At 48.2% G+C, this 25,995-nt stretch overlaps 1 protein-coding gene across 1 annotated transcript; it reads right to left on the reverse strand.

Moving 5' to 3' along the window:
- FAM98B (family with sequence similarity 98 member B) lies at positions 1-25,995 on the reverse strand. Its single transcript, XM_063948043.1, has 8 exons — positions 25,733-25,995; positions 13,369-13,514; positions 12,836-12,967; positions 12,055-12,227; positions 11,346-11,426; positions 4,480-4,596; positions 3,922-4,089; positions 1-2,161 (listed from the first exon to the last, which is right to left on the reverse strand). Exons 1-8 carry the CDS (start codon positions 25,768-25,770, stop codon positions 1,898-1,900), a joined length of 1,119 nt encoding a protein of 372 aa, XP_063804113.1. The 5' UTR covers positions 25,771-25,995; the 3' UTR covers positions 1-1,897.

Below are 25,995 nucleotides of genomic sequence, written 5' to 3' on the forward strand. Positions count from 1 at the left end.
TTTGGAAATATATATATATATATATATATATATATATATATATATATATATAATTTAGCACCAATTACTTGTGCCCCCCTCCACCCCCGTTTTTGCACCCTGTTACTTGTACAGCAGTGTGGAGGTCAGGGCCAGCGTTTCTGCAGCTTCTGTGAAGAGAAAATGGCGCTGGTCAGAGCTGTGTGGGCTAAGCCCCGCCAAATACATGGCGCGCTTCAGTCCCGCTTAAAATTATCTTTATACTGGTGGGGGTCCCTTAACTAGTGCCTGGGCACTGTTATAACTTATGCAAGTGCTGTTTGAGGTGTTCATGCTGCCCAGGGCGCCCCCCAGCGCCCTGCAGTGTCGTGTTATGTGTGGGAGCATGGCGCGCAGCGCGGTACCTCAAACGCCGTCTTCTGCCGTCACTGAAGTCTTCTGATCTTCTCATACTCACCCGGCTTCTGTCTTCTGGCTCTGTGAGGGGGGTGACGGCGCGGCTCCGGGAACAAGCAGCTAGGCGTACCAAGTGATCGAACCCTCTGGAGCTAATGGTGTCCAGTAGCCTAAGAAGCAGAGCCCTTGATCTCAGAAGAAGTAGGTCTGCTTCTCTCCCCTCACTCTCACGATGCAGGGAGCCTGTTGCCAGTCGGTCTCCCTGAAAATAACAAACCTAATAAAAGTCTTTTTCTGAGAAACTCTGGAGAGCTCCGCAGTGTGCATCCAGTTTCACTGGGCACAGAATCTAACTGGAAGAGGGGCATAGAGGGAGGAGCCAGTTCACACCCATTCAAAGTCTTATAGTGTGCCCATGTCTCCTGCGGATCCAGTCTATACCCCATGGTTCTTGAAGCATCCCCAGCATCCTCTAGGACGTATGAGAAATTGACCGTTAAAAAAAATTAAAATAAAACACACACACCATTTCCGTCCAATGGCAATCTTCTTTCCTGCAGTAAACCAAATGCAAATATCAAGTACTGTGAATAAACAGCCACAACTTCATATAACAGATCTGTCACCCTATCAGCTGTTGGGATACACAGTCAGCCAATCAGAAGCAACTAGATTGCGCAATGATGAGTACTGTCCTCAGGAGTATGTTACAGCAGCCCCCTGCATATTTGTCGCATTCACATTACTGTGCCATGCTGTTTTCCGTCTACACTTGCCTGTCCCTTACCGCCCATTTCACCTATCCAGACGCCAGAAGATACAGATCAGTAATTTCTAAAACAAAAATAAAATACCCCAATAAATGATCACATAACGTAATGCATTGCATAGAGCACCTTTGTGACTAGATGCACTTTGATAACGAATTAATACAGCGCTGTCTGTAAACATGTCTTGAAATCCATTGCTATCTACCTATAAAACACACAGCATTTCCTCTGAAAACACAAGACTACTGACATTTCCTTAATTATGTGTGTAAACACCTACAGGACATAGAATATCAGAGTATACCTGTATACATGACACAACCAAACACAAACGCTATTACACATACCATTTACATTCTAAAACCTCTGTAAAAATTGTATTAAAAAAAAAAGCAGTTTGTGATTCTGGGAAAAGATGTAAAGATTCTACATTTCTGTAGAAATGGATCAAGGCCAATCAGGAGCATGAACGGAATTGGATGTCTGAGCAGAAGCAGTAAAGATACGGAGCTCAGACCAACAGGACACAAACATTCCGTATATACTGCAATATCCATTACCTGACATTAGTATGCATTGTTCGGTTATGCCTTTGAAACAGATTCTGGAAGGTTAATAAAGAACATCAGATGCTCTGTGAAATAGCTTATTTAAAAATGCCTTGACACATAAATAGTTCCTTCTAGAGGATGAAAAAGTAGCTGGTCATAAAATAATCTTCCAAAATTCCAGCTTGGTAACAAATGGTCCTTTTAGAATCTCCTAGAATTCCCTTTTCCTCGATAGCTGTCACCATATCCTCCTCTGCTTTGGTATCCTCCTTTTCCACCTCTATTGAAATCCTTTCCACCTGCATTATAGCCTCCTCTTCCATATCCACCACCTCTGCTGCCTCCTCCTCCTCTCCAGCCTCCCCTTCCTCCATCATTACGTTTCTGCCATGGTGGCATTTCTGGGGCCAGTGGCTCAATCTCCGATGGCCTTCCTCCCCGATCCGGCACCCTGCCCATAAGAATCTGCAGAAAGTAACACATTATACTGAAATGTGTAATTAAAGCAAAACCTGAATATTCTTAAAAAAAATAAAGAAGATCATACATAATGCAAAATGTGAAAAAAGTAAAAGAATGACAGAAATGCTGGTAATAGTAGTGGCCGTAATACTCTGCGTTGAGTATGGGAATGTTCTTTGTCACTACTCCATTCTTGCAGAGTTACCGTTACTGGACAGTTCTCACGCAGCCAGTCACGCTACAGAAGGAAGCTAAATACAACTAAATCTGGTGTCATATCTGTGTTTGGAAGCAGTTTTCTAGGTAGAATTAAGTGAGGATAGCGTTCTATGACAACTCCGCATTGCACCTAGATTGCAGATTTTTGTTTGCTTACAGTCGTGAACAAAAATCTGAGATTTTGCTGTGATTCCGGGGGTAGGGCAAATATATTCTCCCCCCTACATAGTGCACTAATTGTACTGACCCGTGTGTCATAAGGGGATCAGTACGAGATACCGCCGGACGGAATCCCGGCAGTCGGAATGCTGACACCGGGAACCCGACCGGCACAATCCAGACGGGGGCGAGCAACGCAGCCCCTTGCGGGCTCGCTGCATGCGCTGTGGGCCCGGTGCCTCGCTATGCTGGGCACACTAATTTATTCTCCCTCTATGGGTGTCGTGGACACCCACAGAGGGAGAATATGTCGGGATCCCGGTGTCGGTATTCCGACCGCCGGGATTCCATTCGGCGGGATCTTGACCGCATCCAGTCATAAGAAAGCAGCAAATAGATGCTGTCATTGCATCACTAGTCTACGAGATCTTTGCTGTTTCACACAGTTTCTAAAGCTACCAACTTGGACTGAAGTCAAGTGTTTGATTTTTACACATTTTAACACACACATACATACATACATACATACATACATACACACACACACAAATTTAGAGAAATATATATATATATATATATATATATATATATTTATCATACATACTAGCGCATCACACGCAAGCTGTAAAAAGCTAATGAGATGTCAAAGTGGTGACTTTCCCTAGCAAATGTAAAAAATCAAACCTAAACAACCCTTCCCATGGTGACCAAGCATCTGTACCCCACAGAAGTGTGCAGCGTATGTAAAATAAGAAGTCAGAAAGCAATGTATGGGTCCTCAAGCAACCAAGAGTAATATGACAAGACAGTTACGGGTTTTTTTTTCCCCAGTTCACGTCACAAATCGGAAAATGTGCAAAAACCCCAGGCAACCGGCGAGACTTTTCCTACTTAACTGCAGAATTTCTGCTTTGGGTTTGAGTGCTACTACACCCCTGGATTCCTCAAGTTCATAGCGATTTGCTCAATTCTGCTGCACCCCTACACTTCCAATGCTGATCTCTGCTTGATTGCTCCTATAGCAATGTCTGAGCCATAGGAGGCGGCACACCAAAGCAGGCATCAACAGGATAGCTCTAAAGTAGTGGTTGAACAGAATGGAACCAGGACATATGTGCTAGAGGTGACTCCATGTAATAATATGCTGCATAGTGTAAACGTGAGCAAACCACAGTGACAACCATTTCTGGCTCTACGTTTCCAGACATTACAGAATTGTGGTGTCCAGAGGGAGAAGTGTTCACAAACCCATAGGCAGAAAGCAAATACTGTACTGACAGTATGGAAGCCTCATAGGAAATCTAACAGACTAAACCAACACTATCAGACACGAAAATAAAATGTATAATAAAATGTGCAAAGTGCACATTGCTTGGATAATATACCTTATTCACAGGACACACCATCTTCTCCCGAACCGAGCCACTGCTTGTACGTACTATTCTGGAGATGTCCTCTCTGGCAGCCAGGACATGCGAAACACTAATTCCTGATTTAGGGGTCAGGGAGTACCGGACTGGCTGATAGACTCGTGCGATTTCATCTGTTTTTGCCTGAGACATGAAATATTTTAGATGAATGCATTTACAGATGATACCAGCACAAGTTATTACATAATCCTAATGTGCAGATGCTCACTGCAAATCTACAAACAAGGTGTGTCTTGCCTGCTAGCACTGATACAGTGTACAGGTATCGATCAGCACTGACACTAGGGTGGTAAACATAAAAAGGTTTACACTCATTGCGTATCATGAACATGTGCATTTTCAGGATAATTTTTTCATGTGTCATGCAGTTATTCATTCCAGAAGACAACACTCCCTGTTTATAAACACAAGTTTTTAATCATATTAGTTTTTTTTTTTTTTTATACTGTGAAACTTGCTTTGGATAAAAGTGTGAGACTACCGGTGGTCATGAAGGGGTTACACATCACTGACCTTTGCTTTGTCGGACCAACCAAACGACTGCACAGTCACATCCAGGCGTTTTATTAACATTTTGCGCCGGCATTCGTACTCTTTACAAAGGGCCTCATTTATTTCCTTAAGACGTTCCTATGCGGGACATTTAGAAAGAAGCTGAATGAGAGATGTACATTATCATTCACCTGTACGTATCACAAGTATAGACTAATGAGAAAATATATGTGGCTATTAAACAAACCAGGAATTTCAGAAATTACAGTATACATAAAAACGAGATTTATGGTAAGAACTTACCATTGTTAAATCTCTTTCTGCGAGGTACACTGGGCTCCACAAGGAATTACATTGGGGTGTAGAGTAGGATCTTGATCCAAGGCACCAACAGGCTCAAAGCTTTTGACTGTTCCCAAGATGCACAGCGCCGCCTCCTCTATAACCCCGCCTCCATGCCAGTGAGCTCAGTTTCGTTAACCAGCCCAATGCAGTAGCAGGTACCAGAGACGACAACCGATCGTAGCCAATTACACCACACACTCACCGCAGGAGAGGATGTCAGCGGCTATGCCAATACCAACCCAAAAAAGCTAAGTGCGTCAGGATGGGCGCCTTGTGGAGCCCAGTGTACCTCGCAGAAAGATTTAACAACGGTAAGTTCTTACCATAAATCTCGTTTTCTGCTGCGAGGTACACTGGGCTCCAGAAGGAATTAAATCGAGGATGTCCTAAAGCAGTTCCTCACGGGAGGGGACGCACAAGAACCCAGCGTCCAAAGGAAGCATCCTGGGAAGCGGCGGTATCGAAGGCATAGAACCTTATAAATGTGTTCCCTGAGGACCATGTAGCCGCCTTGCACAATTGTTCAAGGGTCGCACCACGGTGGGCCGCCCAAGAAGGTCCAACCAACCGAGTAGAATGGGCTTTGATGGTAGCAGGAACCGGACGACCAGCCTGTACATAAGCATGTGCAATCACCATTCTAATCCATCTGGCCAGAGTCTGCTTGGAAGCAGGCCAGCCACGTTTGTGAAAACCAAACACAAAAAGAGAATCTGATTTTCTAATGGAGGAAGTTCTCTTCACATAGATACGGAGAGCCTGTACCACATCCAAAGATAGCTCTTTGGAAGACAACTCGGGAGAATTAAAGGGCGGAACCACAATCTCCTGGTTAAGGTGGAAGGAAGACACCACCTTGGGTAAATAACCTGGTCGTGTTTGAAGCACCGCCCGGTCACGGTGAAAAATCAAATAGGGAGACTGATAGGACAAGGCACCCAAGTCCGAGACCCTTCTAGCTGAAGCAATAGCCAGCAAAAACAACACCTTAAGGGAAAGCCACTTAAGGTCAGCAGAGGTAAGAGGCTCAAATGGAGACTCTTGTAAGGCCTACAAGACCACCGACAAATCCCAAGGGGCCACAGGTGGCACATAAGGAAGCTGAATTCTCAACACACCCTGAGTGAATGTATGGACGTCAGGTAGGGTAGCGATCTTTCTCTGAAACCAAACCGACAAGGCAGAGACATGCACCTTGAGAGAGGCCAGACGCAGGCCCAAATCCAGGCCTTGTTGTAGAAAGGCCAAAAGTTTGGCCGTACTAAACTTGAAAACGTCATGATTGTGAGATGCACACCAAGTAAAGTAAGCATTCCAGAACCTATGGTATATCCGAGCAGAAGCCGGCTTACGGGCCTTCAACATAGTTTGAACGACTGCCTCAGAAAAACCCTTGGTCCTCAGGACGGAAGCTTCAAGAGCCATGCCGTCAAAGCCAGCCGGGCCAAATCCTGGTAAACAGGGACCGTGTGTTTACCAGGATTTGGCCCGGCTGGCTCGTCGCTGTGGAAGTAGAAGGGCACGATCCGAGAGGCCCTGTAGATCGGAGAACCAGTGCCGCTGGAGCGACTAGAAGAAGGTTTCATCCTTCTTGCTTGAACTTCCGTATTACTCTGGGCAGAAGTGACACCGGAGGGAACACATACGGCAACCAAAAGTTCCACGGGATTGACAGAGCATCCACGAACTATGCTTGAGGATCCCTTGTCCTTGCTCCGAAGACCGGAACCTTGTGATTGTGTCGAGACACCATCAGGTCCACATCTGGGAGGCCCCACTTGTCCACGAGACACTGAAACACCTCTGGATGTAGGCTCCATTCTCCAGTGTGCACGTCCTGACGACTGAGATAGTCCGCCCCCCAGTTTAGAATGCCCCGAATGAACACTGCTGATATGGCCGGCATTCTGCCCACTGAAGAATCCTTGATACTTCCTTCATCGTCATGCGGCTTCGAGTGCCACTCTGATGATTGATATACGCCACTGTAATGGCGTTGTCCGATTGTACTTGAACAGGTCTGTTCTGTATTAGATGCTGGGCCATTGTCAACACATTGAACACCGACCCTGAAGAGAGTGTTGCTCCAACACCGTGCCCCAACCTCCCAGACTGGCATCCGTCGTCAGCAGGACCCAGTTGGATATCCAGAAGGGACGACCCCTGCTCAAATTGTTGGTCCTGCAGCCACAAGCTCGGTGACAGGCGGACCTCCGGAGATAGAGAGATCATGCGAGATCTGATCCGGTGAGGCAGGATGTCCCACTTGGACAGAATCAACTTCTGTAGAGGGAGAGAATGGAATTGAGCATACTCCACCATGTCGAAAGCCGACACCATGAGACCTAACACTTGCATCTCGGAATGAATCGACACTTGAGGACGGGATAGGAAGCATCGGATCTTGCCCTGAAGTTTCAGGACTTTCTCCTGAGACAAGAACAACCGCTGGTTGTGAGTGTCCAACAACACTCCCAGGTGTACCATGCTCCAAGCCGGAACCAGGCAGGATTTCTTCCAGATGACCAGCCACCCGTGGGCTGCCATGCACAGGACCGTCAGATCGAGATGACAGGAGAATTTCTGGGGAACTCACCAGGATCAACAAATCGTCTAGGTATGGTAGTATCCTGACCCCTTGACGGCGGAGTGTAGCAGTCATAACCGCCAATACTTTGGTGAAAACTCACGGAACCGTTGTCAAACCAAAGGGTAATGCCCGAAATTAGTAATGAAGGTTGCCCACCACAAACCGCAGGTACTGCTGATGCAATAGGAATATGTAGGTAGGCATCCTATATGTCCAGGGAGACCATATAGTCCATGGCCAGAACAATAGAGCGCAGCGTGTCCATACGGAACTTGGAGATCCGCACATGCTTGTTCAAGGACTTCAGATTGAGGATGGGCCGCGAGGACCCGTTCAGTTTCGGGACTAGAAACAGCGGTGAATAGAACCCCTTGCCCCTCTGAGTCAGAGGCACCTGTACCACCACTCCTGTGGACAGGAGGGAATGTACCACCGAGTGCAATGCATTTGCTTTTGCCGGATCCAGAGGCACATCTGTCGGGCAAAATCGATGAGGGGGACGATTCTTGAAGGGTATGGCGTAACCTCGAGCAACGACTTCCCTCTCCCAGGTATCCGAAGTGGTCTTTAACCATTCCTGGGTAAAAATTAGAAGTCGCCCCCCCCCACCCTGGGATCCCCCAGAGGGAGGCCCACCCCGTCATGCGGCCGGCTTGTCAGTTTTGGAAGCTGGCTGATGGGCGGCCCAGGCACGCTTCGGTCTGGGCTTGGCAGGCCTGGAAGCACGAGCTTGCTTTGGGTACGCCTGACCTTTTGCTTTACCTGGAGTACGAAAGGGCCAAGGGAAAGTACTTTTAGCCTTCTGTGCGGAAGGAGCCGTACTAGGTAGGCAGGCTGTTTTTTGCAGTAGCCAGACCGGCCACAATCTTATTGAGGTCTTCTCCAAAAAGAATGTCTCCCTTGTAAGGAAGCACCTGCAGGGTTTTCTTGGAATACAAATCCACCGACCAGGATCTCAACCAAAGGATACGTCTGGCCAAAACGGACGCAGTAGCAGCCTTGGACACGAGCACCACGGCATCGGAGACCGCCTCCTTAAGGTACAGAGAAGCCGTGGCAATACATGATTGACATTGTCAAGCATGCTCAGATGCATCAGAAGGCAGTTCCGCCTCGAGTTCCTGAGCCCACGCCTCAACAGCTTCAGCAGCCCAAGTCGCTGCAATAGTTGGCCTGTGCACAGCCCCGGAAAGGGTATAAATCGCTTTTTAAACAGCCCTCCGCACGACGATCCGTCGGTTCCTTTAGAGAGGTGACGGTAGTTACTGGCAGAGCAGAGGAAACAACCATGCGCGCCACATGAGAATCTACAGGCGGAGGAGTTTCCCAATTTTTACACACCTCCACAGAGAGGATAGCGAGCCAACAGTCTCTTATTCGGTGTAAACTTTGTCCCCGGATTCTCCCAGGATTCCAGACATATGTCAATCAGGTGTTTAGAGTAGGGTAAAACCTGCTTAACAACCTTCTTACGCTTAAATCTATCAGGTTTCTTGGGGACAGTCTCAAGCTCAGAGTAATCAGCCACTTGAAGAATGAGTCGTATCGCCTCAATCAAATCCGAGACATCCACGGATGATTTCCCCTCCCCATCTGAAACATCAGCGTCAGTGTCTGAGGGGTCAGTATATGCACCGTCTTCCTCGGAAGACGTGTCAGTTAAGGCCGCGGATTGGGAGGAGGTAATGCCCCTTTTAGAAGACGACTTAGTCTTATGCGGGCGAGAGTGACCCTTAGATTTAGACATGCATCGGTACAAATGCTGTAACTGAGTGGAAAGCCGATCTGCCCATGGCGGGTTCACAGCGGGGACCATAAACTGTGGTAGTGGCACAGGTGGTACCACAGGGGGCGTCAATTTGGTCACAAGTGTGTTTAACAATGTGGAAAATGTAGCCCAAGGTGGTTCTTGTGATGCCCCAAGTGCTACCGACCCATTGGGGGGCAAGGAAGCCCCTGAACCTGAACTCTCAGCTGCTAAATTATCCTCCATTCCGTCAGTGGCCTCACTACCACGCAATGTGGGAGAGGCCCCAACGTCGTTGCCACGCGTAGTAGACATAACTATGCGCGCAGTAATGGGCAACCCGGTACAAATCGTAGCAGCACTATACCTAATAAGAACTCTCAGAGAACAGCCTAAGCTGGCACAGACCGAGAGTTCAATAGGAACAGAACATATGGTGACTATAAATCCCAAGAAATAAAATACTCCAGTAGCATATCTTGTGAAACAATCCTATATTATCATCAGAGAAATCCTGAAACACTTGGCCCCCACAGGTATAGCAATATAGGAATAGCACGCCGAGTGACATACCCTGCAATAAGGCAACCACCAGCTACATGCACACACACACGTATATAGTCACAAACGTACCATGCAGAAAATATGTACCATAAACTGTACTGGACTAGCAATACAAAGTAATACTCAGTATGGCTATATGTGATAACAATAGATATAACAGACACAGTAAGCACTAGATGTATATCACAGGGTGTTTGTACCACACAACCCTGACAGTATGCACTCTCTCTTAACTAACGCAGTTGCAGTGACAGGTAGAATACTCAAGTGTCCTGTAGGAAGCACAGCACTGGCAGTCAGGGGGTTCCACAGAGGAGGATTTGACCCAGCGATCCCAGGAACAGCCCAGTTCAATCTGTAATGGCTGCTGACCGGGAGTGAGGGAGAAGGAAGCAGCTCCTGGGCGGGAACATTGCATAAATGGCGCCCTGGGGGGGGGAGAAACCTCAGGTCCGGCCTGCTCCCCCTGCTGGCATCCCCACCAGGCGTGCGGGCAGTAAAGAAAACAGGGGGGTGGGGGGATGGGAATGGTACAACGTCCCCCCTGACCTGTGCCCATAAAGTATCACCCTGGTGGCTAGTGGAACATCAGCCCAGTAATCAGTGTCCACGCCAGCGTGCGTGCGGCCCGCCTCCTATGGCCGCGCTGGATAGCGGTGCAAAGTGCGGCACAGAAGCCCTTACCCCCCCTTGTCAGCGGCCCCGTGATCCGGGAGACGGCGGCGTGTGTGTGACTCACGTGAAGAGAGAAGAAGCCGATGCCTCCGCTGCAGTGACCCGGCAAACGTGGCGCAGGAGTATACAGCGCCGCTGCGGGTGATGGAGCGGCAGCAGAGACGTCTATCAGACATAACCTGCTGCAGCCCTCGTAGATTCTTCTTCTTTTCTGTCAAATTTAAAGCTAAGAATAGGCTGCCTGAGGCAACCCCCTGTTAAGTGACCTGCTACTGCAGGCACCAACTACAAACTGAGCTCACTGACATGGAGGCGGGGTGATATAGGAGGCGGCGCTGTGCATCTTGGGAACAGTCAAAAGCTTTGAGCCTGTTGGTGCCTCGGATCAAGATCCTACTCTACACCCCGACGTTAATCCTTGTAGAGCCCAGTGTACCCCGCAGCAGAAAGATGAGAGACATGAGACTGAACAATGCAGAAGAGCTGAAGGCCGCTACTTAAGCATCCTGGTCTTCCATAACACCTCAGCAGTGCCACAGACTGATAGAATCCATGCCACGCCGCATTGAGGCAGTAATTCATGCAAAAGGTGCCCAAACCAAGTACTGAGTACATATGCATGATTATACTTTTCAGAGGGCCGATATTTCTGTATATAAGTGTATGTGGTCTCTCATGAGGAGGACAGCCAACAACCGCACACATAAGCACAGAGATAGGGCTTCAATTAAGAGAGGTTGGGAAAAATGGCATTGCTCCCATTCTAGACATTACCAGTCTTTCCCTGAAAACTCTGTGGCCGTTACATCTGCAATATTTAGACAGCACATTATTATGCGGTACCTTATTAGCAAAAGAGAATAGATTTACCATTACATTTTAGCTATTGTAACCCTGCATACCTATTTGGTCATATCACCCATAAAACAAACAAACAGTCATCTCTAAATTGTGCAACTTTCTTACCAGCTGTTGTGAATTCAGTTCCACGCTGAGAAGCGCTGAGCCAATGATATTCGTGTTCACCTGGGGTAAGAGCTCAGTAACCTGCAGAAAAATAGACAGCTTGGGCTCATACGGAGGACAAAATGTTCAAGTAACAAATCACAGCATGTCAGCCATATTGGCTGTGACATCTCTCAAAGTCCCTTTGCAAATCCAAAAATCTGTAAGGCCTGATGTTACCCGAGACCAAAAGTTAATTCTATAAATTTAGGACTGTCACTCTGACGACATCTTCCTCTCCTTAAAAAGTGTTGCATGAGAGGAGATTCCCCATCCTAGCCAGCATGGCGCTCTAAGGCTTCAGCAGATGTGCACTGGAATGTGCTATTCCCATGAGGAGAATATGCTTTAGGTGTGCTTCAAAGATAAAAATTTTTTTTAAAAAGCTATTTTTTCAGCCCCCTAAATAAATACGAGACAGTTGAATTGCTCTAGTTTTCTCCAGATTCAAATTCCTGTGTTCTAGCTATGAGTCTAGAACAGTGATGGGGAACCTTTGGCCCTCCAGCTGTTGTTGAACTACACATCCCAGCATGCCCTGCTAGTTTTGCTATTTGCCCATGCTAGTTCAACAACAGCTGGAGTGCCAAAGGTTCCCCATCATGGTCTACTCTAGATAGAACTACTGTAGCTTTAGAGGCCAAATAGTGGCGGACAAGATGCTTCATACCTTCTCTTCCACACTTTTTAACATAGATGCGACATTGGAAACGGATTGTTCAGGGAGCCGAAGTGCTGCACAGATGGTTTTCATTTCCATATACACAGCATCACCTGGACATGAAACCTTCTGCTTCTTACTATGTACAATTTGCAAAGCCTGAAGCTCTGAGCCTAAAAACACTGAAAGAAAGAATAGAGCAGCATTACAACAAGCAAAAGATCAACTTTACAGATAAAAATCACAATAATAAAAACATTTGTGTTAAATTCAAAAGGAAAGATTCCATATCTCCCGACATGACCCTCTCCAGGAGTGACAATGCTCTGCTCCTGGACTTCCCTCTTCATTTATGATCGCCATCACCTGTGCTGAAACACCTTTCTTATCCAATACCTGTTCAAAACAGGTGCCGGCAATCATACATTAAGAGAAAAGTCCAGAAGCAGAGCATTGTGTCCCCCCTGGAGAGGGTCATGTTGGGAAGTATGAGATTCTGAACAAAAGGTGATAGAGCACTTAAGAATGTATCATTAAATTAAATGATACGCGGAACAGCAGCAGACTAGGGGAGGGGGTAAAATCACCATCAAGTAAGAGAAAACGGTGATTGGAGAGGGTCCTCGCTTGTTGTCAGTACTCAATATACTATATACAGTAACAGCCGTGAAGCGTATTCATGACAAATCTATAATAAAATGTAATTAAATTAAAAAAAGATACTGTTTACAATAGAAATATAAATTAAAAAGTGTTTTTTTAATTACTTAATTTGTAATCATGTACTTACAAAGCAGTTTCAGACAGTCCTCCTTGTTTTGCAGCCTGCCCTTGATGTCTCCAGACACCAGTGTAGGATAAGGGCAAAAGATCTCCTTCAAGAAACCACTGACTTCCAACTGCAAGCTCTCCACATCTCCACCTGTCACAATAAAAATAGGCAAGAGATAAAAATATTTTGTATGATAGTGAAATGTATGAGCAGCGGCGGCAGACTCCCAACATTTCAAATGACTGAAAATATTAGTGTTGTCAGGCCTCATCTGTAGATTGGAGTGCACTCTCTCTGGCTCAGGGTAGGAAAATGAAGCAGAGGTAATAGGCTGGTAGGATACTACTTTTGAAATCCTATTCTTGATCAAAATACAGTACTTCCATTATTTTTTTTAACCAGATTGCCGTTTACTGTCTCCTAAAATTAGTCAACTATTGCAGATACCCACACAATTTTACAACAGTAATGTTGACTTTTTAAGATTTCCCATTCCAATTACAAGTACACAATGACAACACAACTATTAGCTTGGGAGATGTGTCACTTACCTTCAGGGCTCACACTTTCTTCTAAATTATCCAACAGCTTAATCCGAGAACTGAGCCAGCACACTAGCTGCAAGTAGTCAGGTGATGACAAACCACCTTCTAAAGCCGGACTCAGACTGGCCTCCTCCAATAAGGGACCCTGGTACCTGGGTGAAGACACACATTATTGCAAAAAACAGGATTTTAATTACCTACTGGTAAATCCTTTTCTCGTAGTACGTAGAGGATGCTGGGGTTCCATTTAGTACCATGAGGTATAGATGGGTCCTTTAGGAGCCACTGGCACTTTAAGAGTTTAACAGCGTGGGCTGGCTCCTTCCTCTATGCCCCTCCTACCAGACTCAGCCTAGGAAACGGTGCTCAAGGAGACGGACATACTTCGAGAGAAGGAAATACAGATAGTGGCGAGATTCACACCAGTTCACACCGAATCGAAAAAACCATGCTGACCAGCATGCAACATGGAGAAACCATGCTAACCAGCATGCACCATGAAGAAATCATGCAAAACCGCATGAAACATGAAGAAACCATGTCAACCAGCAGGTAACATGAAGAAACCATGCTAACCAGCATGCAACATGAAGAAAACATGTTATCTAGCATGAAACAGGAAGCAACCATGCCAATCAGCATCTAACCTGAAGAAACCATGCTAACCAAGCATGAAAGAGGAACAGTAACAGCTGAACCAATACTTAACCAAGTAGCAACGCAGGAAAACGAAGCACTGGGCGGGCGCCCAGCATCCTCTATGGACTACGAGAAAAGGATTTACCGGTAGGTAATTAAAATCCTATTTTCTCTTACATCCTAGAGGATGCTGGTGTTCCATTTAGTACCATGAGGATGTACCAACGCTCCCAGTATGGGAGGGAGAGTGCTGAGGATCCTGCAGAACAGAGTGACCAAACTTTAGGTCCTCAGATGCCCAAGTATCGAACTTGTAGAACTTCAGTAAACGTGTTCGACCCTGACCAAGCAGCTGGGCGGCAAAGCTGTAAAGCAGAGACACCCCGGGCAGCCGCCCAGGAACAACCCACTGTACGAGTAGAGTGGGCCTTTACAGATCTTGGACACGGCAGGACTGCCGTAGAATAAGCATGCTGGATAGTAAACCCAATCCAGCGAGCAAATGTCTGCTTAGAAGCAAGACAACCAACCGTGTTGGGATCATAAAGGACAAACAGAGCGTCCGACTACCTGTGACGAGAAGTCCTCTTCACAGAAACTTTCAAAGCCCTCACAACATCCAAGGACTGTGAGGTAATTGAGGAGTCACTAGCCACTGGCACCACAATAGGTTGGTGATGTGAAAAACAGACACAACCTTTGGAAGAAAGTGCTGACGCATTCTGAGCTCAGCTCCATCTTCATGGAAAACCAAGTAGGGGTTCTGGCAGGACAATGACCCCAATTTCGACAACCGTCGAGCTGATGCCAATAGTGTGACCACCTTCCAAGTTAGAATCTTGACGTCCACCTCCTGTAAAGGCTCGAACCAATCTGACTGCAGGAACTGCAGCACCACCTTAAGATCCCAAGGTGTCGTAGGAGGCACAAAGGGTGGCTGGATGTGCAGAACCCCAATCAGGAAAGTCTGAACTTCAGGGAGAGCAGCCAATTGTTTCTGGAAGAAAACAGACAAGGCAGAAATCTGGACCTTTATGGAGCCCAAGCGTAAGCCCACAACCACCCCTGCTTGCAGAAAGAGGAGAAACCGCCCTAGTTGAACTCCATCCTAGGAAAATTCTTGGATTCACACCAAGACACATTTTTTCCAAGTGCGATGGTAATGTTTAGAAGTTACCCTCTTCCTAGCCTGTATCAGGGTAGGAATGACTTTGTTCGGAATGCCCTTTCGAGCTTAGATCTGGCGTTCAACCTTCATGCTGTCAAACGTAGCCATGGTAAGTCTTGATAAGCGAACGGCCCCTGTTGCAGAAGGTCCTCGCAAAGAGGAAGAGGGCTCGGATCTTCCAGCAGTAACTCCAGAAGATCCGCGTACCAAGCCCTTCTTGGCCAGTCAAGAGTAATGAGGATCGCCTGAACGCTTGTTCTTTTTATTAGCTTGAGAATCCATGGGATGAGCGGAAGTGGAGGGAACACTTACACTGACTGGAACACCGACGGAGGTACCAGGGCATCCACCGCCACTGCTTGTGGGTCTCGTGACCTGGAACAGTACCTCCGAAGCTTCTCGTTGAGGCGAGAGGCCATCATGTCTATCTGAGGTACACCCCATCGGCTTGTTACCTCTGCGAATACCTCCGGGTGGAGGCCCCATTCTCCTGGATGGAGATCGTGTCTGCTGAGGAAGTGTGCTTCCCAGTTGTCCACTCCCGGAATAATGATTGCAGACAGCGCCCGCTTCTCTGCCCAGAGGAGGATTATTGTCACCTCTGACATTGCAGCCCTGCTCTTTGTTCCGCTCTGCCTGGTTATGTAGGACACCGCTGTGACATTGTCCGACTGAACCTGAGCGGCTTGATCTCGCAGAAGATGTGCCGCTTGTAGAAGGTCGTTATACATGGCATTTAGATCCAGAATGTTTATTGGAAGGAGAGATTCCTGAACTGACCGCTTTCCTTGGAAGTTTTCCCCCTGAGCGACTGCTTCCCAACCCCTGAGACTTGCATCCGTGGTTAGATGAATCCAATTCTGAATCCCGAACCTGCGGCCCTCGAGTAGGTGAGAAGCTTGCAGCCACCAGAGGAGTGAAATTCTGTCTTTCAAGGACAGGCGTAGCCGCTGTGCATGTGAAGATGAGATCCTGACCATAAGACCAGGAGATCCAGTGGGAAAGACCGTGCAAGGAATCTTCTGTACTGTCGAGCCTCTTAGGAGGCAACCATCCTCCCCAGAAAGCAAATGCACTGATAAACTAAAGCTAATTGATTGGATCACCAATGCTTTCTTCACCGGTAGAAACACCCTCTGCACTTCAGTGTTGAGAAGCTTCCCCAGGAAGGAACGCCTCCTTATCGGCTTCAAATGAGAAATTGGAAGCTTCAGGATCCACCCAAGATCCCAGGACAGTCTATTTGAGAGAGCAACACTCTGTAACAACATCTCCCTGGAGGATGTTAAGGTTGTCCAGATATGGAATTATGTCCACTCCTGGTTTGTGGAGCGGGAGCATAAAGGCTTCCATGGCCCTGATGAACACCCCCGGTGTTGCGTAGAAGCCAAATTCAGTGTTTGGAACTGGAAGTGACATAGTTGTAGTGCAACCTTAGATAGGCCTAGAGAGAAGGCCAGATTGGAATGTGAAGTACGCATCCCTGATATCCCGGGATACCAGGAATTCCTCTACATCTCGAGCAGAGATCACCACTCCCAGACTCCATCCCGAATTGAACACCCACCAGTAGGGAATCAATGACCCCAGGTTTGAATAGTAACCCCTGTTACGTAAATGAGGTGGAACTGGAATAATGACATTAGTTTGACAAATGTTATGATCGCTACCAGCAGTAGTACACTTTCTGTCTGAGAAGCTAGTAAGCCTGATTTGAATAATCTGTGAGGCGGGAATACTAGAAATACTAGTCTGCACCCCTGGGCAGTCCAACTGTTTCCAGGGGTCTAGGCAGGATATTGAGCAGATCTGTTACTGAATCTCTTTAGTCTCACTCCCACCTGCCTGTTCCACAGGCAGTGAGGTCCACCGACAAACTGAATGGTTTGAAAAGGCCGAATTTGAAATCCGTCCCTGGGAACCTGGCGGCACAGGTTTTCTGGATTTCCCCAACGACCTCTAAAGGAAGTGGAGGAATATGTGGAATCACGTTTGAAGGAATTGCAGTGTAGGTGTGGGATATAATTTCCTGGTCGGTGCAGCTGTTGACATGGATAATCACGTATCCCGTGCGTCCCAACAGGGTCTTACCTGTGAAGAGCGGACCGGTCATACCTTACTCGGAGTCTGTATTCGCAGTCCATTGGTGTAGCCACCGTCCCCTGCGTGTCTAAACTGCCAGAGCAGTGGTCCCTGCGTTATGCAGGTCAATCTCCTTCATGGCGCCTAGCCGTGAAGCCTGTAGAATCCTGTATGTGACATAGAAACAAGTACAAGTCACTTCTACACATAGAATCTAAACCATCAAGTAAGGAGCCTGACCACGTTACAATAGCCCCAGAGATGTACGCAAAAGTGGGTCTCCGAGTCACACCTGCAGCAGTGTACAGTATTAGAGATTAGTCTAAATAGGTGATCAGCCTTTATAGAGGTTGTACCAGGGACAGGTAAGACAACCATATTTGACAATTTAGACACTCTATAGGGATGTGGATAATAACTCTGGGTGTACTCAGGATTTCCCAAATAAGGAGTTCAACGCCCTACACAGTGGGAAAGCATTCATTATATACATTTAAACATATTCCTCATCCCTAATAGCCTCAAACATATGTTGGTCCCCTCATATATATGCATTATATGGACAAGTGTACACTTTCTAGGGTACGGAGTTGCGGTGAGAGGCACAGCAGTGGAATTTGAAACCCCACACTTCTCAAAACTGCGGCTTCTACCCAGTATGGGATATATTTGAAGCAATATATTTTAAAGTACACCTTATGGAGGCCACCCCAGGGGGAACTGCCACTGAAACCTGAGATGTGTACAGTTTTGAGCATGGTATAGACTCCCCAGGTGAAGATATACATTCTGCAGTACAGGACAAAGTCCCTTAAACATGGTAAAGTGGATTACACATACACAGGAAAATGTCAACAGTCCCCCCCCACTCCAATATGTTCAGGAGAGTCACAGAGCACAAGAAGCCATCCACAGGGCATCCTTATAGGTTTTTATAAAGATAAAAACCCAGCTCACTAGCGTAACCTTAACAGGGCAGCTAGTACATAATATCACTCCCCCCTTGTTTATATCACCTTTTACCTCAGTTTAGTTATGTGGAAGACACCATTCCCTGTCAGCGTGCGTCTGCAGGGAGAAAATGGCGCTGGTTAGTGCTGGATCCGCTCTGAGAAGCTCCGCCCCCTGTAATGGCGCATCTTCCCGCACTCAGAGATTATACTGGCCTGAGGTAATTTTTGCAGCAAACAGTGGGTTAGACCTTGAAAGCTTTGTTTGACCAGTGTAGGGTATCGCGCTGGCCCAGGACGCCCCTCACAGCGCCGTACACAGCGTGCCGCTGAGCCTTCCGGAGCACAGCCTGTCAGAGCTGCGCTCCCACCCTTGTGCCGCCATTCTCGCCGGGGACCCGCTTACCGGGACTCCGGTGTCAGATTCACCACTCTTCTTTCATCTGGCTCTGTTAGGGGGTGGCGGCATGCTGCGGGAGTGAGCGGTCTCCTCGGGCAGCTAACGATCATTACCCTCAGGAGCTCAGTGTCCTGTCAGCGGAGATAGTGGCCATTAACCTCTCTGGGTTGGACACTACTCCCCCCCTAAGTCCCATGAAGCAGAGAGGCTGTTGCCAGCAGCCTGCCTGTAAAATAAACTCTAGAAAACAATAAAACTATGAAAACTCCTAGGAGCTTCCCTAAATGTGACCGGCTCCTCCGGGCACATTTTCTAAATTGAGTCTGGAAGGAGGGGCATAGAGGGAGGAGTCAGCCCACACTGTTAAACTCTTAAAGTGCCAGTGGCTCCCAAAGGACCCACTTATACCCCATGGTACCAAATAGAACCCCAGCATCCTCTAGGACGCAAGAGAAAACAGCAAGTGTTGTGTCTAGGGATGATCGCTGTCCTCTGTGCAAGACAGTCTGTGGTATCAGAGAGGTCTCACTATGAGCCGGATTCCGAGTTGGACACAAGTGGAAATGTGAACGGATCAGCGGATATCTGCATACTGCGTACGCATGGTAGAAACTGGTTGCCAACGGTGCATGCGTGTAAAAGACGTCCGTGCTTGATCATAGCACGCAGATGAAGATGGTTACCTGCTTCTGATTAATGTTTTGCACATGGGGAGTGTGTAAGTCCTGATACTAATCACGTTGGCTGCATACACAAAAATTATATAAGGTAGTAAGAGTGTGTGCCGCAGGTGTCCCCGACACACAATCAGCCCCACATGAGCGCTCTGCCAAAGCAAAAGGACTTTTTGAGGACTACAACCTAAATGTAATAGGCCCTACACACTGACAGATCCGCCGCTGAGCTGCCCGACGGCGGATACGGTGAAGTTTCTTCACTCCCCCCCCCCCCCCCCGTCACCCGGCTCCATAGCAGTGCAGGCCAATATGGACGAGATCGGCGGGGTGCCAGCGATGAACAAGCTCGGCGCATCGTTCATCGCTGGAGCCTCCACACTGAAAGATAAGATTTTACTCACCGGTAAATCTATTTCTCGTAGTCCGTAGTGGATGCTGGGAACTCCGTAAGGACCATGTGGAATAGCGGCTCCGCAGGAGACTGGGCACAACTAAAGAAAGCTTTAGGACTACCTGGTGTGCACTGGCTCCTCCCTCTATGACCCTCATCCAGACCTCAGTTAGGATACTGTGCCCGGAAGAGCTGACACAATAAGGAAAGGATTTTGAATCCCGGGTAAGACTCTTACCAGCCACACCAATCACACCGTATAACTCGTGATACTATACCCAGTTAACAGTATGAAATATAACTGAGCCTCTCAACAGATGGCTCAACAATAACCCTTTAGTTAACCAATAACTATATACAAGTATTGCAGACAATCCGCACTTGGGATGGGCGCCCAGCATCCACTACGGACTACGAGAAATAGATTTACCGGTGAGTAAAATCTTATTTTCTCTAACGTCCTAAGTGGATGCTGGGAACTCCGTAAGGACCATGGGGATTATACCAAAGCTCCCAAACGGGCGGGAGAGAGCGAATGACTCTGCAGCACCGAATGAGCGAACTCTAGGTCCTCCTCAGCCAAGGTATCAAACTTGTAGAATTTAGCAAATGTGTTTGACCCCGACCAAGTAGCTGCTCGGCAAAGTTGTAAAGCCGAGACCCCTCGGGCAGCCCACCTTCCTCGTGGAATGGGCTTTTACAGATTTAGGATGCGGCAGTCCAGCCGCAGAATGTGCAAGTTGAATCGTGCTACAGATCCAGCGAGCAATAGTCTGCTTTGAAGCAGGCGCACCCAACTTGTTGGGTGCATGCAGGATAAATAGCGAGTCAGTCTTTCTGACTCCAGCTGTCCTGGAAACATAGATTTTTAGGGCCCAGACTACGTCCAGCAACTTGGAATCCTCCAAGTCACGAGTAGCCGCAGGCACCACAATAGGCTGGTTCAAATGAAAAGCTGAAACCACCTTAGGGAGAAATTGGGGACAAGTCCTCAATTCCGCCCTATCCATATGGAAAATCAGATAAGGGCTTTTACATGATAAAGCCGCCAATTCTGACACACGCTTGGCCGAAGCCAAGGCCAACAGCATGACCACTTTCCACGTGAGATATTTTAAATCCACTGTTTTAAGTGGTTCAAACCAATGTGACTTTAGGAAAATCAACACCACGTTGAGATCCCAAGGTGCCACTGGGGGCACAAAAGGGGGCTGAATATGCAGCACTCCCTTAACAAATGTCTGAACTTCAGGTAGTGAAGCCAGTTCTTTCTGGAAGAAAATCGATAGAGACGAAATCTGGACCTTAATGGAACCCAATTTTAGGCCCATAGTCACCCCTGACTGTAGGAAGTGCAGAAAACGGCCCAGCTGAAATTCCTCCGTTGGGGCCTTCCTGGCCTCACACCACGCAACATATTTTCGCCATATGCGGTGATAATGGTTTGCGGTCACTTCTTTCCTAGCTTTAATCAGCGTAGGGGTGACTTCCTCCGGAATGCCCTTTTCCTTCAGGATCCAGCGTTCAACCGCCATGCCGTCAAACGCAGCCGCGGTAAGTCTTGGAACAGACAGGGCCCCTGCTGCAGCAGGTCCTGTCTGAGCGGCAGAGGCCATGGGTCCTCTGAGATCATTTCTTGAAGTTCTGGGTACCAAGCTCTTCTTGGCCAATCCGGAACAATGAGTATAGTTCTTACTCCTCTTCGTCTTATTATCCTCAGTACCTTGGGTATGAGAGGAAGAGGAGGGAACACATAAACCGACTGGTACACCCACGGTGTCACTAGAGCGTCCACAGCTATTGCCTGAGGGTCTCTCGACCTGGCGCAATATCTTTCTAGCTTTTGTTGAGGCGGGACGCCATCATGTCCACCTGTGGCCGTTCCCAGCGATTTACAATCAGCTGAAAGACTTCTGGATGAAGTCCCCACTCTCCCGGGTGGAGGTCATGCCTGCTGAGGAAGTCTGCTTCCCAGTTGTCCACTCCCGGAATGAACACTGCTGACAGTGCTAACACGTGATTTTCCGCCCATCGGAGAATCCTTGTGGCTTCTGCCATCGCCGTCCTGCTTCTCGTGCCGCCCTGTCGGTTTACATGGGCGACCGCCGTGATGTTGTCTGACTGGATCAGTACCGGCTGGTTTTGAAGCAGGGGTCTTGCCTGACTTAGGGCATTGTAGATGGCCCTTAGTTCCAGAATATTTATGTGTAGGGAAATCTCCTGGCTTGACCATAGCCCTTGGAAGTTTCTTCCCTGTGTGACTGCCCCCCAGCCTCGAAGGCTGGCATCCGTGGTCACCAGGACCCAGTCCTGTATGCCGAATCTGCGGCCCTCTAGAAGATGAGCACTCTGCAGCCACCACAGCAGAGACACCCTGGTCCTTGGAGACAGGGTTATCAGCCGATGCATCTGAAGATGGGAACCGGACCACTTGTCCAACAGATCCCACTGAAAGATTCTTGCATGGAACCTGCCGAATGGAATTGCTTCGTAGGAAGCTACCATTTTTCCCAGGACTCGCGTGCAGTGATGCACCGAGACCTGTTTTGGTTTCAGGAGATCTCTGACTAGAGACGACAACTCCTTGGCTTTCTCCTCCGGGAGAAACACCCTTTTCTGGTCTGTGTCCAGAACCATCCCCAGAAATAGTAGACGTGTCGTAGGAACCAGCTGTGACTTTGGAATATTCAGAATCCAACCGTGCTGTTGTAGCACCTCCCGAGATAGTGCTACCCCGACCAACAACTGCTCCCTGGACCTCGCCTTTATAAGGAGATCGTCCAAGTATGGGATAATTAAAACTCCCTTTTTTCGAAGGAGTATCATCATTTCGGCCATTACCTTGGTAAATACCCTCGGTGCCGTGGACAGACCAAACGGCAACGTCTGGAATTGGTAATGACAGTCCTGTACCACAAATCTGAGGTACTCCTGGTGAGGAAGGTAAATGGGGACATGCAGGTAAGCATCCTTGATGTCCAGTGATACCATGTAATCCCCTTCCTCCAGGCTTGAAATAACCGCCCTGAGCGATTCCATCTTGAACTTGAACCTTTTTATATAGGTGTTCAAGGATTTCAAATTTAAAATGGGTCTCACCGAACCGTCCGGTTTCGGTACCACAAACATTGTGGAATAGTAACCCCTTCCTTGTTGAAGGAGGGGTACCTTGACTATCACCTGCTGCGAATACAGCTTGTGAATTGCCTCCAGCACTGCCTCCCTGTCCGGGGGAGCTGTTGGCAAGGCAGATTTGAGGAAACGGCGAGGGGGAGACGTCTCGAATTCCAGCTTGTACCCCTGAGATACTACTTGTAGAATCCAGGGATCCACCCGTGAGCGAGCCCACTGGTCGCTGAAGTTCTTGAGACGGGCCCCCACCGTACCTGGCTCCGCCTGTGGAGCCCCAGCGTCATGCGGTGGACTTAGAGGAAGCGGGGGAGGGCTTTTGTTCCTGGGAACTGGCTGTATGCTGCAGCTTTTTTCCTCTACCTCTGCCTCTGGGCAGAAAGGACGCGCCTTTAACCCGCTTGCCTTTCTGGGGCCGAAAGGACTGTACCTGATAATACCGTGCTTTCTTTGGCTGTGAGGGAACATGGGGTAAAAATGCTGACTTCCCAGCTGTCGCTGTGGAAACGAGGTCCGAGAGACCATCCCCAAACAACTCCTCACCCTTGTAAGGCAAAACTTCCATGTGCCTTTTAGAATCTGCATCCCCTGTCCACTGCCGAGTCCATAAACCCCTCCTGGCAGAAACTGACATTGCACTTATTTTAGATGCCAGCCGGCAAATATCCCTCTGTGCATCTCTCATGTATAAGACTGCGTCTTTAATATGCTCTATGGTTAGCAATATAGTGTCCCTGTCTAAGGTATCAATATTTTCTGACAGGGAATCTGACCACGCAGCTGCAGCACTGCACATCCATGCTGAAGCAATAGCTGGTCTCAGTATAACACCTGTGTGTGTATATACAGACTTCAGGATCGCCTCCTGCTTTCTATCAGCAGGCTCCTTTAGGGCGGCCGTGTCCGGAGACGGTAGTGCCACCTTCTTTGACAGGCGTGTGAGCGCTTTATCTACCCTAGGGGATGTCTCCCAACGTGACCTATCCTCTGGCGGGAAAGGGTATGCCATTCGTAACTTTTTAGAAATTACTAGTTTCTTATCGGGGGAAGCCCACGCTTCTTCACACACTTCATTTAATTCATCAGAAGGGGGAAAAACCACTGGTAGTTTCTTCTCCCCAAACATAATACCCTTTTTTGTGGTACCTGGGGTAATATCAGAAATGTGCAACACATTTTTCATTGCCGTAATCATGTAACGTGTGGCTCTATTGGAATGTACACTAGTCTCATCATCGTCGACACTGGAGTCAGTATCTGTGTCGACATCTGTGTCTGCCATCTGAGGTACCGGGCGTTTTAGAGCCCCTGATGGCCTTTGAGACTTCTGGGCAGGCACGGGCTGAGAAGCCGGCTGTCCCACATCTGATATGTCGTCAAACCTTTTATGTAAGGAGTTGACACTGTCGCGTAATTCCTTCCACATATCCATCCACTCAGGTGTCGACCCCGCAGGGGGTGACATCACATTTATCGGCACCTGCTCCGCCTCCACATAAGCCTCCTCATCAAACATGTCGACACAGCCGTACCGACACACCGCACACACACACAGGGAATGCTCTGACTGAGGACAGGACCCCACAAAGCCCTTTGGGAAGACAGAGAGAGAGTATGCCAGCACACACCAGAGCGCTATATAAAACAGGGATACACACTACACAGTGATTTTACCCCTTATAGCTGCTTATATATCACAGATTGCGCCGAAATTTAGTGCCCCCTCTCTTTTTTACCCTATGTAGTCTGGAACTGCAGGGGAGAGCCTGGGGAGCGATCCTTCCAGCAGAGCTGTGAGGGAAAATGGCGCCAGTGTGCTGAGGGAGATAGCCCCGCCCCTTTTCCGGCGGGCTTCTCCCGCTTTTTTTATACAGTTATGGCAGGGGATTTTACACATATATAGTCTTAAAGGCTATATTATGTGTTAATTTGCCAAGTAAGGTACTTATATTGCAGCCCAGGGCGGCCCCCCAGCGCCCTGCACCCATCAGTGACCGGAGTATGTGGTGTGCCTGGGGAGCAATGGCGCACAGCTGCAGTGCTGTGCGCTACCTTAATGAAGACCGAAGTCTTCTGCCGCCGATTTCCAGGAACATCTTCTTCCTTCTGGCTCTGCTAGGGGGGCGGTGGCGCGGCTCCGGGACCGGACGACCGAGGCTGGGCCTGTGTTCGATCCCTCTGAAGCTAATGGTGTCCAGTAGCCTAGAAGCCCAAGCTAGCTGCAAGCAGGTAGGTTCGCTTCTCTCCCTTAGGTCCCTCGTAGCAGTGAGTCTGTTGCCAGCAGATCTCACTGAAAATAAAAAACCTAAATATTACTTTCTTTCTAAGAGCTCAGGAGAGCCCCTAGTGTGCATCCAGCTCGGCCGGGCACAAAATTCTAACTGAGGTCTGGAGGAGGGTCATAGAGGGAGGAGCCAGTGCACACCAGGTAGTCCTAAAGCTTTCTTTAGTTGTGCCCAGTCTCCTGCGGAGCCGCTATTCCCCATGGTCCTTACGGAGTTCCCAGCATCCACTTAGGACGTTAGAGAAATGAACGGTATCTCGTTCATTAATGAACGTGATCGTTCTCATCTTTCAGTATTATCACCCAGTGTGTAGGGCCCATAAGGCAAGTATGTGTATTCATTCAGCACACAGAAAGGAGCCCTGTAAGGTGCAATGGTCTAGAGACAATGCAAGTGAAATCTAAATTGTGTGTGTGTACGCGCGCTCGAGGTCTGTGTGTGTTCGCAGCGCTTTATATTTACATGATCACACTGGTTTCCATTACACCATAACACAGCACTTGCTATAGCAGCGGGTGTAAGCGCAGCGCCCTATGTAGTACTACATGTGCCATGATGCCCGCTTGCCATGTACATGATGCGTGCGTTCCCCGGTGATGACAGATACCCTACCGCCGGCAGCCTCCACACACACCACAGGGGAACTCACCCTAAAGCCTCCAACGTGTCCAGCAGGTCCGCCTCCATCACCCCGGCACCTGGCGGAGACTCTCTCCGGGAAGCAATGCTCCGGTTGTGAATATTTTCTCGATAATCTAGATGCTACCGCAATGCTCCAGTTACCACTCCATTGCCGCCGCCTTCCGGTGCATCAGTAAAATGGTTCCGTGCTGTGTCCGCAGTAATGTCTCCCCGAGTTCTCGGATAACATATCGTTCCGCATGTTACATAGTAGCTTCCGCTGTGTTACCT

The sequence above is a fragment of the Pseudophryne corroboree genome, chromosome 12 (assembly GCF_028390025.1).
Source record: "Pseudophryne corroboree isolate aPseCor3 chromosome 12, aPseCor3.hap2, whole genome shotgun sequence".
Taxonomy (NCBI): domain Eukaryota; kingdom Metazoa; phylum Chordata; class Amphibia; order Anura; family Myobatrachidae; genus Pseudophryne; species Pseudophryne corroboree.

Coding starts and splice junctions, on each gene's coding strand:
- FAM98B (XM_063948043.1), bottom strand. CDS start 25,770: ATGGAGGCGGACCTGCTGGACACGTTGGAGGCTTTAGG. Junction 13,515..25,732: donor GACACGTTGGAGGCTTTAGG/GTGAGTTCCCCT, acceptor GTCTTCACCCAG/GTACCAGGGTCCCTTATTGG. Junction 4,597..11,345: donor AACTGAATTCACAACAGCTG/GTAAGAAAGTTG, acceptor TGTCCCGCATAG/GAACGTCTTAAGGAAATAAA.